Here is a 13,597-nt window from a genome sequence, read left to right as displayed (position 1 = left end):
TGATTATGTCAACGAAAAATAAAACTTACTTAGATAAAATAACTGTAATGTTGAACAAGAATTATACTTTCTTACGAGTATATGTTCCAATACCTGCTAGAAACGCATAAAAACGATTGTCATTAAAAACAGTTGAAAATAGCATACTATGGGAAAATATGTAGACCCCGTTGATAGACCCTATTGTAGTGAACAGTAATATTAAAGATATTAAAAGATTCAGTTGGATATGGACATAGATTTTGAGGTTTATTTGCCATAACAATTGCGAGTATCTTATCCTTTTTTCTTACTTTTTTTAGCCCTTGTCAATCTCTCTTCAAGCATGGCTGCTGATGACTGGTATCTGGCTAACATCCAACAATTTGGTTTTTATCGAGTAAATTATGATAATGAAAACTGGGCTCGTCTAAGTCAACAGTTGGTACAGAATCACACGGTAAGCCAATACACATTCAAATATTGTTTTTCATGGACTCATGCCATAACCGTCCTTGGAAGGAATTTTGAACTCTTTTCATTTTTGGAGGGGTGGGGGAGACATTTTAGGAAACGTTAATAATTGATTATGAAAAGCATCGGTGGCATTTCAAGGATTACATTCGAGTTGTCACTTTCTTTGCTAAGAATGGATCAACTATAATATTTCGACATTCCTAAAGCTATTTGCTCATTTATTTTGATGTTGTGATTAACGAAGTCTCAGGTCGGCAAATGTTGCCCCAAATCATCTTTGCAGATGCTACTCACTGCAGATTTCCAATTTTCCTATCAATCATTCATTAAATCTTTTATATAAAAATATTATTTTGAATTAATACAATCAGCCGACCCCCATACTCTTTGGCTCGAATTCACAAAGGTGGTTTTTGCAGAAACCATGGTTTCTAAAACCCACGGTTTCTAAAAACCATGGTTTCTAAAACCCACGGTTTCTAAAAACCATGGTTTGAAACGAAACCACCTTTGTGAATTCGGGCCTAAATGTCTCGGCAAAACCAAAATGTATATTTTTTGTTAATGCAACATATTAAGCTCGCCGATAGTCGTTTGAATATGATGTTCCATAAATGTATACGAAATAAATGTAAGGATCACCCCCCAATAAAAAAAAAATACAACCCAACAAATTACTAAAATCTAGTCATGAAGAATTTATCAATCGCTTCAGCCTCTGACCACCCCTCCTCGTTTCTCTTTCCACCTCTCTCTTGTTTATTACAGGTGCTCCCGAACGAGAACCGCGCCCAACTGATCAACGACGCCTTTAGTTTAGCTAGGGTGGGGCGTGTGGATTACCCCATCGCTCTTAATATAACCCTCTATATGGATAAAGAAATGGATTATATCCCTTGGGAAGCAGCACTTGGTGTTATATCCTACATTACAGATATGTTTAGCAGGTACTCCGGCTACGGACCTTTGGAGGTAGGACGAAAATGCATCTTTAGTAAAAATCATTCCTTTTTAAATTTGTTCATCCATGTCTTCATAACACCCAGAATGGTCTTGTACACGTTTGGTGCACTCTTGCCGAGGTTGGGGCTGGGAAAAACATAACAAAGTGATAGTTATGTTAAATTGCTGTAGTACTGCTTAGGATCACAATGAATTCAAATTTCTTTGAGTAACGGGACATTTTCATACATGATTTTTATACATGACAGACCAAAACCGCCTTTTTTGGGCCAACTTAGGGATAGTACACTGTCTCAAAAGCTCAATCTTTTCCATTTGCAGTGCCTGTCTATTTGTATCTTATCATGGCCCTAGGAATATATAACTGTCAAATACAAATGAAATGATCTTCTAGAAAAGATAAAGGGCCATAGTAGATTAGTGTTTAGTACCTATCATGATGATCACTGAGAGGTAATTGAATAGTAACAAGAAGAATCAGGAAATGATTTGCTATATTTCCCCTTTGTATTTAATTTCATTAGTCTATCTATATCGATCTAGTCTCCCTTCATATGGACAAACGACAATAATCTCGATAGCATTTTACAGCAGCACCATAGTAATACAATATTTTCCTAAGCAAATGCTGAAGATAATATTGATATTAGTCTATTGTATGGTTAACTCTATACACTGCTTGTATGAATAAGCTGAAGGAATTAGCTATTTGAAATCCTACCGACCATAGTTTGATTAATCACATTCTCATGTAGCAAACATGGAGATTACAGAATGAATGATTTCAATAAAATGTTGATTGTATTTTCTCTCTTCCTTTTGTTGTATTTTGTTTTGTTAGAGGTACATGCGCAAACAAGTTGAGAACCTGTATAACTCACTGGGATGGGAGGACGATCCAGTCAATGACCCACATCTTACTCAGTAAGTTTCCAACAACATGATAAACCAAACGAAGAAAATATACAATTTTTCTCAGATAAAGCGTTGTCTGCCGTCAAAATAATCAACTGATCCGTGGCCGAGTTGGTCTGAGGCGCCTGAATTTGCACATGAAAAGTTAGGTTGTCAAAGTGAAAAGGCTTTAGGCATTATTGATTCCATTGTGAGCACGTAATTTATGAAAACAATTTTCAAAATTGAAAACCGGCCTCGCCTTTCATTATTTCATATTGTAGATCTGCTTTATGCACATGATCTCCATGTATATGAATTCACGTCATCCATGACAATTATAGCTGTCTTTTTGAAGTGTTGATCTTCTTACCTCGCTATTTGGTCATGACATTTGGTATTTCTGTGATTTGATTCCATCATATAGGTATAACCGAATCAACGCCGTTGGAACTTCATGTAGATATCGCAACCAAGATTGTCTAGACTACGCCTCAGATCTATATCACATGTACATGGAAAACGATGCTAATAATACTGCAAACCTACCTGATTATGAAATCAACCCGTAAGTAAAAGGATTATGGCTTTATTTATTTTTTTCTTTACTTTTCATGAAATTTGCCATAAACTTCTTTCTATCATCATGGTCGTATTATGCTATAGTCAGTGGCCCGTATTCTGAAGTCAGGTTTAACTTAGACCACGGTCTAATTCTGTGCTAAAGTTATGGAGAGCCAAAAATTTTGTTTTTATTGTATATTTGTTATGTTTACTATTTTGTTACTTTTTGCTTTCATAATGAAGAAAAATACCCCATGCAGTTATCCTTCCCAGACAATTATGAACAATTTGAGCGACAAATGAGTTGATAAATTGAATGTGTACTGTTAAGGATTTGTGCCCCGATTGGCTCTCCATACTTAAACCACTACTTTAAACCATGGTTTAATTCAAACCTGAGTTCAGAATACGGGCCTCTGTCGTCAGGTAGATATATTTCTAGCAAAATGAATATTTGTGGTCGCAGATACTGTCTCTATCTTTAAATACATTTCCAGCAGAAAGGGAAGAAAAGGTGACCTAATTAAGAAAATAGTACCAGTCAAGAAATCAACATCAAAGGAGGCAACAGCAAGAGAAGGTTGTATCAGACACATCAGAAACTTCAAAACTTAAAGTCCATGGCAAAAAAGCAGCAAAGTCAAAGTGATTTCCGCATGCTCAAATTGATTGACATGTTCTAGATGTTCTATTTCTTCTTTGTTTGTATATTTTTTGTCATTCACATGAATTTGAAATAGATACTGGGTTCAAAGAGGATTCATCTGTTTCAGAATATGAGGTTCATGAATAATTTCTGAAGGCTTTACCCTTGCCCATGCTAAAAACTTTTCTGCATAGATGGCGTCAATCTTCTCTTGTGATGAATCAAAAGAAAAGATCAAACGTCTTTTAAATTTTTATTTATTTTTTGTCTCCATAGCATTACACCTAACCTGAAGACGACTGTCTACTGCTATGGAATCCAAGAAGGTGGCCAAGAAGAATGGGATTTCGGCTGGAAGAAATACGGAGACACTAATGATGCAGCTGAACAAAATAAATGGCTCTATGCCTTGGCTTGTTCACAATCACCATGGATTCTAAGCAGGTAAAAGGACGCTAAGGGCCTGAAGGATGGTGTTGATGGTGGATGTGATGATGATGATGATGGTGATGATGATGATGATGGTGGTGGCGGTGGTCGTGATGATGATGATGATGATGGTGGTGATGATGATGATGATGGTGGTGGCGGTGGTCGTGATGATGATGATGGTGATGATGATAATGATGATGATGATGGTGATGACGATGATGATGAGGAGGAGGAGGAGGAGAAGGAAAAAGAGAAGGGGAAAAACATTGCGCCAAACAAATATACAAATGATACGCTTTCTCACCAAGGAGATGATTGTGATGGTTATGAATGATAGTGATATAGGTATGATGGTGGTAATAATGTTGGTAGCGGCGGTGGTGGTGGTGGTGGTGGAGGTGATGTCAGTGGTTTTGATGGTGGTGTTAATAGTGATGGCATGCAGATGATGATGATGTTGATGGAGATGATAATGATGATGATCGTGATTGTGGTGGTGGTGGCGATGGTGGTGATAATAATGGTGATTGTGGTGGTGCATGGTGGAGGTGATGATGATGGTGGTGGTGATGGTAGTGATGGAGATGACGGTGGTGTTGTCAACGACTTTTGTCATCTCATTGAAGCTTAGCAGTTTACAATGCATGTCAATCTTCTTGATTGAGTGGGCTACATGGCATTAAAATTAACTTCATTCTATCTATTTTCCATCAGATACCTGGATTATTCTCTTGATCAAAATTATCTTCGAAAGCAAGATTCATCTTACGTCATAAGATACGTGTCACAGAACTACATAGGCCGTTCGTTAGCATGGGACTTCCTCCGAAACGAATGGGACACAGTATACGATTAGTAAGACCTTCTAATATATAATTCATATAAACTCTTTATAATGTTGTAAGTGGTTCGATTCACGCCTAAGCTTTGACCATGTTTAATTGCAGAATTTTGTCTAGCGATTCCGATTCGGGGAAATCTGAAAAAGCATATTATATTCCTGCAAAAGTTTTTAGTAACAATAATTTGTGCCGGTGGAGCATAATGCTTTTTATTTCTATTATAGGCCCAATGTATTTTTAAAACTTCTGATATTAAATTTGGCAAAAATGCCTCCTCTGATATGAGGATACATATATATATATCACTATGTTGATTATCAGGAAAATATGTTAAAACAACAATTAAGAAATCTATAAAATGTAGATTCATTTAATTCAATTACGCTTTTTGTTCCAGATTGCTTCTCGTTTTTATAGCATCAATATTTGATAGCGTTATTTACATCAATAACTGGGATATACCCATTTGATTTGCTAGTTCATTACGATGAACCTGCGTGCCGAATATAGAGTACACAATTTTTCCTGCGCGCGCGCTGCATCTCCCTACCAACGCACTATCCCAAGATCGTCGCGCAATTTGGCGTCCATTTCCTCTTTTACTTTCGCCTGCGGTCGAGTGCAGTCGCAAGCTAAGTACACTCTCAAAATTGCATTTCTGTTTTCCGTTTGGATACTTTATTGTGCAATTCTTCCCTTATTTCAATCTTATTTTCTCTCATCTAAGATTGTTATAGGATTATCACGTCGCGCGGAGCTTCCGTGATATTATTTTAACGTTTCTTGTCCCTCTTCGTGAGTTTGTTTTTTTAAAGATACGTTTCTCACAGGCGGGTTGTCTTCACCTCTCCGCCCCATAGCTCCGCGCCTTCCTGCTCGGGCGTTGTCTTCGCTCCTTTTTAATCCTTTTAATTCTTTTTATTCACTGACTTCTTCGTTTATACGACTCGTCGTGAATTTAATTGATTTATTTCTCCACAGATAGGTTCTGTAGGACGTTAGGAGCGTCGTATTCCAGCCTCGTTTCAAGTTCTTTGTCTCTTGTTTCGAGTTAGTTGATTGTTCTTTTGTTTCAATCAATCCTTTGCTCTTGTATTTATTAATTGAATTAATTGGTTAATTGATTAATTAATTAATTGATTGATTCTTTTAATTCTTGACTTGCTCCTTTGCCTCGATTCAAGTTCTTTGTTTCTTGTTTCGAGTTAGTTGATTGTTCTTTTGTTTCAATCAATCCTTTGTTCTTGTGTTTATTAATTGATTAATTATTCAATTAATTATAAAAAAAAAAAAAAATATTTTCTTTCCTTCACAAGAATACTTAGAATTTTTTTTAGGAAGCCGTCTCCTGTCAGCGTTCGTCGCCTTTGACTCGGCCTTCCTTCTCGGGAAAGCTATCTTTGTTTTTCCCCCTTCCTTTTCAAGTCAGCTACCGGTCTCTGGACTTATAATTTTTTTTTCTTAAACTTCTTGTTTATAAAAAAAAAAAAAAAAGAAAGGGAATCTTGCTCCCCTTTTTTCCTTAGCTGATCCTCACCTCAAGAAAAATTATTATTTTTTTTTCTTTTGAACAGGTGGACACAACAAAACAACAACAAAAAAAAAAGAAGAAAACTTAGTGTTTTCTTCTTTTTAGATGCTTCCCCCCTTCCTTCTTTTCAGAATTTTGGCGGAAGCAGATTCTTGTTGTGATAATCAAATAATTAATTTTTCTAACGGACTTCAGGGACAGTGTCTCTTAATAATTCTCAATTATTACTGTTTCCTTTGTTCTGGGATTTTACCTTGTATCATCCTTGTGAGATCCGTTTTTGACTCTCAAAAGTCCGCTTTTTGAGGTCCTTGTCTTCTGGGTTGGGGTTTGTTCCCCCCCTACCCCCTTTGCTTCTCTTTTTTTTCTATCTTACTACTAGATCACCCTACGGCAATAATGAGCCTTTCGGACTCTCTTTCTGAAGAGCCTCAGGCGGCTGCTGTTTCGGGGCCCGACACCGGGGTCTTATCCCCCACCACAGGTAGTATAGATAGCGAGAACAGAGTCAGAGCCCCGTGGGCTCTCAAAGGGGTGGAACCGTGGACGCGCGTTCACGTGCCCCGCTTAATAAGGGTGGAACCGTGGATTTGCGACCACGTGCCCGCACGGTGATGGCCAAGGCTTCCGTCCCGGAACCTGAACCTTATTGGGGAGCGTCGCACTAGTACAGAAAACGGCGACTCCTCTAGGGCTGTCAGACCCACCGGCCATCGGGTCACCTAAAGTCCGGGGGGAGAGCACGGGTCTCTCCACCCGGCAAAGACTAGGCTCGATGCCGTGTAAGACCCCTCTAGGGAGCGTCGGCAAAGGGCTACCAGCCCCTAGTCGGAAGAGGCACCTGAGTCCGACCGTGTCGGACTCTCAATTCAATCTGACGCCGTCAGATTCGGCCGACGCCTCCTCTCGCTCGGCTAGCTCTCCCCGTGGGAGAGCTAAGGAGAGGAAGACAGGCGCAGCCCAGCCTCTTGTCCCTTCTTCCGCTCCGGCGCCGGAGCAACCGAAGAAGAAGAAAAGAAGAAGAGGAGAACCACAGACGTAAGCCCCGCTCCGTCGGGCGGTCTGTCCTCTGATTCTTTTGATGGCCAGGCCTCTCAGCTTCTCAAGCTAATCTAGAGTGCCCTCCAGCACTGCGGGTTTTTACCCCCAGGCTTGCCTGCTTCAGCCGACGGTACTACCAACCGAGCGGATCAAGCAGACACCGGCCATCCAACACACCTCGGAGAGTCACCGGCAATATCATGTTTCGCCGGCTCACGCACCTGCAAGGGAAATTCCCGCTAATACACAGGTGCTATCGACATACGGGCGTCGCCCGCCATTATGTCACCAGACTCCCAATCATTATACCCTCTTCTGCCCCCGGCGGGGGCCGCATAGAAGAGGAAGAAGAAGAAATTCTAGGTCGCTAACCCCGCTGTGCGGGTAGACCTTCCCTTCTGATTCTTGTGCCGACGGCCAGGCGTCGTAACTTCATGTTACAACAGAACGCCCTCGAGCACCACGGATCTTCATCCTAATGCTCTCTGTCAGCTAAAACCGCCGTGTCGAGCACCAGGCAGGTCAAGCAGACAGTCGCCGTCTCGCACCTCGGAGAGTCACCGGCAATATGATTCGCCGGCCCACGCACCTGCAAGGGAAATCCCCGCTAATACACAGGTGCTATCGACATACGGGCGTCGCCCGCCACTATGTCGCCAGACTCCCGATGATTGTTCCCTCTTCTGCCCCCCGGCGGGGGCCGCACAGAAGAGGAATAACAAGAAGAAAGTCTAGGTCGCTAATCCCACTTTGCGGGCAGACCTTTCTTTCTGATTCTTGTGCCGATGGCCATGCGTCGTAATTTCATGTTACAACAGAACGCCCTCGAGCATCACGGATCTTTATCCTCATGCTCCCTGTCAGCTAAAACCGCCGTGTCGAGCACCGGGCAGGTTAAGCAGACATTCGCCATCTTGCACCTCGGAGAGTCACCGGCGATTTCATGATTCGCCGGCTCACGCACCTGCAAGGGAAATCCCCGCTAATACACAGGTGTTATCGACATACGGGCATCGCCCTCCATTATGTCACCAGACTCCCGATATTTGTGGGTCAGGCGTCGCACATACTCCCATGAGCAGTGCGGGTAATTCACCCACGCTTCATATCAGCTTCAGCCGCCTTGCTAAGCACTGTGCGGCTCAAGCAATCACCTGTCCTCTCACACCGGGCATTTATTGAAACGCTGTTCACCTACACGGTGACCCCCGTTTCTATGCAGGTGCTTCCGACATACGGCTTTCAAGCATCAATATGTCGGCAAGCTCTCGGTGACCGACGGCTGGACTTTGCATCCGTTCAGGCTGCATCTATGCGTCCCCGAGCATTACGGGTTCTTATCCTCGTGTTCTCCGTCATTATAAGACCGCCGCGGTCTTATTGCTGGCGTCGGGTATTGAGCGGATTGAGACTTCTCTCGCCAACCCGCACTCCGGGGAGCCATCGGCGAGTTACCTGCATGGGTATTCCCCTTTTTATGCAGTTACTCCCGAATTCGCCCTCTACGTCAAGCCCACGTACGGCGACGACTCCTTCAGCGGTAACTCTCTCCATTCTACCCCCTAAGCGGGCCCGTAGATTGGAGGTAAGAATCTCTTACATACCGCATGCCGCACTTCTCTCGTGAGAATGTTTGGCTGCTTTGAGGGGGCAACCTATCACGTCCGCGGTCCGTCCGCCCAGGCGACGGGACCGTCGGTTTCTGGCCTGAACCTCACTTTCTATTCGAAAGTAAGGGTGCCCTGTCTTACTTAGCTCCTACCCTTGCAAGGCCAGAGTCAGGGCTAGTACAGACACCCGTCCTCCAGCGATCGCCGCTGAAGAGAGGGCGACTCCGATATGAGCACCATCACCGCTCAGCGGTATGTCTCACTACCTCATAGCTCTCCGAACTTATGAGTATGTATATCGGATCTGAATGTCACGGCGATTTAAAGTTCTCCTGTGCTTAGTAATCGCTACGCCTTCACCACCGGTGCATTATGGTTATGTTAACCTATTGTCTCGTATTCGGGCGGCTCGTTCGAGCCCTGCCCGAGCTGCCATCACCGGTCGTCCAGCCGGACACCGCCGAAAGCACCCGCACCGAATACCTGGAGGGAATCAGCTTTTCATATGCTAGATATCCCTCCTGTTGACATTCACAGCTGTTCCCCGAGTCCTTCCCGGTCGGGTAAGCATCATCTCGGAGGAAAGAAACCGCCGTACATCTCATGAGATTATTGGCTATGTACGTGCGTTCAAGCTTGTTTAAAGCCCCAGACTTCTCTGTCGGCATTCTATGCCTATTTTCTGGGCACACCCACCGTACCGGGTCGGCGAGTTTACACCAAACAGTACGCCTTCAGACCATCGGTCGAGCTCTAACAGTCTATGTTATAGACTGCTCTCTATGTGGGTCAAGCTTGCGGGCGTCTCCGCCGTTTCCTCCTTGTGTGGAGTGGTCTACGGTGGATGTCTTACCGTGCCCATTTGTCGAATCGTCTTCTTATTTAGAAGCTTTTTCACTCGGCACACTCGAGTCACCTCGCATGCTGCTTTCATCCTCCCTCCATGCAATGCATGTGGCCATGGTCACCGCACGACCGAGGATGATGTAACCGTGGATGCATGTATGCTTATGCCTACCTAACCACAATCACTACGACCCGCTTTTTCTCGGGCCGACTGCGGATGAGTCTCTCCATGTAAGTGATTTACTTCACTGGAGTTCTTCTTTTAGAAACTTAGATGCTCATCCCCCACTGCTTAGGGCGTCATTTTTGCCGCCCCCCGCAGCTTTTTGGAACTCCTTATTCTCCGATATCGGACTGTTCCACGCTGCCGCAACCGGCGCCGGCGGTGCTTGCTCTTACGATCACCTGAGAGACCAGGCCTCGTGGCTGTTTTCATAAACAACTGGTTCTCACCGCAGACTGATGGAAATTTTTGTGTTTATTTTCCTCAAGTCTCCCTCCTTCGCTTGTTTCTTCAAGCGAGGACATCGACACTCTTAGCCAGTTTCCGTCCCTAACTTGATAGGACAGGGCCGTTGCTACCTCATTCGATTCCGTTGGGAACGTACTGTTGAGGTATCATATCTGGCGATGTCTGTTCGTTAGAACATCTCTTGATTGTCGCCTTCACGTATGATCATGACAGAGACTTTTCGCCAGCTCCCTCTGGCGTACACTTGCTGCTGCTAGGGATTCCCCCGCCCGGCGGTCATCCATCGCAGCCTAGCCTCACGGGCTCTCTCGGCAATGGTGGCTTGAGCCAAGCCACCTCTTCCACCGCGGGCACTGCACCCTCAGATGGGTGCTTCGATCAGTACGGGAGAAAGGGGATCCTGAGTTCTCTCTCGATCACTCGGTCTATCACACTTTTGTCGTGATGTGTACCGCGCTGTTTCTCTGACACGCCCGGTTGAGCTATTTTAACCAGACTGCTTTATTCTACATAGGCAGCAGGTCCGCGGTATTTCTTATTAAAAGGATGGCACTCAGTCGCTTTCTCGACCCTTGACTGCCTTACGAGTGGTTTTCTTAAATCCCTACTCTCCGTCGTTCCTAGTCCCCTTCGGACCGCTAGTAACTTTCTGCCACAGCTCTCTATCAGAATTCTGCAGATGTTCTGCCCTCACGCATTTGAGACGGATATCGAATTCTGGGCGCTTTCTCCCACGCGGAGGCTTCTGAGATCTCTCGCCTTCTCAGATTGTTCGATGGATCACTTACTGAGCCTTAAAGCTACAGTTTTCCGATCACGATTCTTGTTGAAAATTTCAACAAATTCCGAATTTTACGCTCTAGTCAGCTGGTGATGTTGTTCTCCTGACACTAGGCCGAGGGCCCATGATACTTAGTATCATTCTTCTTGGGCTCTTTCTTGGAATCGTCGTTCACGACTTCTCGAGGTCCGTCTATTGACGCCCCTCTTTCCTTCACTCCTTGCTCTTAAGGACTTCTTCACATGAGGCTTTATCGCCTCCCCTGTCCGTAAGGCAACGGCCTTTGTGTCTTCATCTCCCTATTTTAACGCACTTCTTAGTCTAGACATGCCTCCCTTCACGTTGAATCCGTGTTGGTCTAGCAAATCAAATGGGTATATCCCAGTTATTGATGTAAATTATGAAAATACTTACCATGATTTTCTTATTTACGAGATAACTGGATATACCCATTTGAACCCTCCCTCCTACCCCTCGCCTTGTGTGACAACATGTCTTGCCCGCAGGCTCATGAGAGGAAATGGACGCCAAATTGCGCGACGATCTTGGGATAGTGCGTTGGTAGGGAGATGCAGCGCGCGCGCAGGAAAAATTGTGTACTCTATATTCGGCACGCAGGTTCATCGTAATGAACTAGCAAATCAAATGGGTATATCCAGTTATCTCGTAAATAAGAAAATCATGGTAAGTATATTCATATTTTTTGTGTTGATCGTTACTTTATATTTTGATTTGTTATGCTTCATTTTTCAATGCGAATGCACAGTTACGGCGGAAGTTCGTTTTCGTTCAGTAATATAATTGCTGACGTTACAGCAGACTTCAACACCGAGCTCGAACTACAAGAGGTACGTAAAACGTAGAAAGATAATATTATTCGAATGCATTTGATTTGGTCTTGAGATGGCATGGGAGTTTCATCTTCACAAACGCGTTGAAATCATTACTGAATTTGTTTATCCACATCTGTCGAGTTTTCATTCTAGTGACCAATAAGTTTTGTACTTCGATTGCTTCATCAAAATGAATTACCATCGCTCTTTTGCATACCCGATTTTCATTTAGTCTATTGTAGTCTTGCCACTAGTTGTAAATGTTACATATAAAATTGTCTAGCAGCATTCTTTTCATTCTGGTCATATTATGTCCTCCTGCATTTATTTATAGTAGCATGCCACGTAGTCTTGTAATTGTCTTGTAATTGAAAAATGGTTACTGCATTGCATTTTGTGTGTTTTTCAAACATATTTTTGTGGATTGTAATTTGGAAAGAATTGTTGTAGTAATATCTTGATATAGTATTAGTATATTTTATAGGTCTTGATGCATTTTGTGATTTAAAGAAAATCCCCTCGATTTTGATTTTAAAACTGTTTTTGCTCTATAGCCTAAATAAATTCCCTTAATTTGACGGGATGTATTCAATCATTGTTTTATATGAATTCAGTTAGCACGCTTATATTCTATTCCCGTCAGGGTTATTAAAATGTAATTAGCGTATAAGTTCACTTCCATGTGCGATATTCTTATGTTAAAGTGTTGCATTTCACACAGCTTCTTATTTACGGTGATGGGGCATACTATTACGAATGCATCTTTCATCCCTCTGAAATTGTGATGATTTTTTTATAGAATAAATTTTCAGATTTAAATGGCCCCCTTAAAATGCTATTAACCACCATGCGCTTTATCTAAAAATTGATCATGGAATGATTTCTTTCGTTTATTTTTTTAATTGTATATCCCAAATTTAAAGAAATATGAATGATACAAAAACTACAAAAGCAATAGTTTTGACATTGCCCCAGCCCATCCTCATTCATTCTAAGCCCAATTCTTTCTAATTCTTTCATCATCTTGAAAATTACGCTTGATTCACTGAGCAATAATGCTGTCATTGTATCAACAGCTATTTTGTAAGTCTAAATATTCATAATATACACTTTACATAGCCGTTCACAACAAAATATACCACAATGTGTTTCATTATCATCTATTTTAAGATTATTATTCAGATTAATAAATTCTGTCAGTTGTTTTCCAACACAGTCAACAAAATCATCCAAAGAACCAAATTCAAATTACCTGCGAGAATATAAGCTTAAAAAACACCTGTATTATGCACTACCATCTGAATGGATTCATACATTTCACGTTTTTATTGTATACAAAAAAAATATTCAGTGAATGTTTGCATAAATTCCTAGGAATTACGGCAGTTTGCGTGTACTCCTTATTCTCGAATTTACTTGTATAACTGTACGTAGACCATACATATTCGTTTGAACGAGCCAGGATATTTTTGATAGCATGTGATTACTCTCGTTTACTTCGTTCGATAGAAGATGTGCATGCAAGAATTAAAAACCCTTGCGTTATCCATGTCAAGAACGCCATCCCATTCTTGTTTGGTGATTATTGAAGCTTATTTTAATTATTCTAACATTAAAATATTGTTGGTGGTCTCGACCGAAAACAAAATGCCGCTTTTTATTGTTTGGCGACAATATCTTATCCCT

At 42.2% G+C, this 13,597-nt stretch overlaps 1 protein-coding gene across 3 annotated transcripts in view; it reads left to right on the top strand.

The window, feature by feature from the left end:
* LOC121411282 (aminopeptidase N-like) overlaps positions 1-13,597 on the top strand; it is a 50,890-nt gene that overhangs the window by 28,093 nt on the left and 9,200 nt on the right. For 2 of the 3 annotated variants that reach the window (XM_041603914.1, XM_041603916.1), the window contains exons 12-18: positions 303-439; positions 1,225-1,428; positions 2,261-2,343; positions 2,741-2,881; positions 3,800-3,967; positions 4,670-4,810; positions 11,845-11,926. In XM_041603914.1, the coding sequence (XP_041459848.1) occupies positions 303-439; positions 1,225-1,428; positions 2,261-2,343; positions 2,741-2,881; positions 3,800-3,967; positions 4,670-4,810; positions 11,845-11,926 (956 nt within the window). The remainder of the gene's footprint in view (positions 1-302; positions 440-1,224; positions 1,429-2,260; positions 2,344-2,740; positions 2,882-3,799; positions 3,968-4,669; positions 4,811-11,844; positions 11,927-13,597) is intronic. The other variant, XM_041603915.1, reaches the window with a different exon arrangement.

Source organism: Lytechinus variegatus, chromosome 3, assembly GCF_018143015.1.
Source record: "Lytechinus variegatus isolate NC3 chromosome 3, Lvar_3.0, whole genome shotgun sequence".
Taxonomy (NCBI): domain Eukaryota; kingdom Metazoa; phylum Echinodermata; class Echinoidea; order Temnopleuroida; family Toxopneustidae; genus Lytechinus; species Lytechinus variegatus.
The sequence above is the reverse complement of the archived record's forward strand: the minus strand, read 5'-3'. Positions and strand labels throughout refer to the sequence as shown.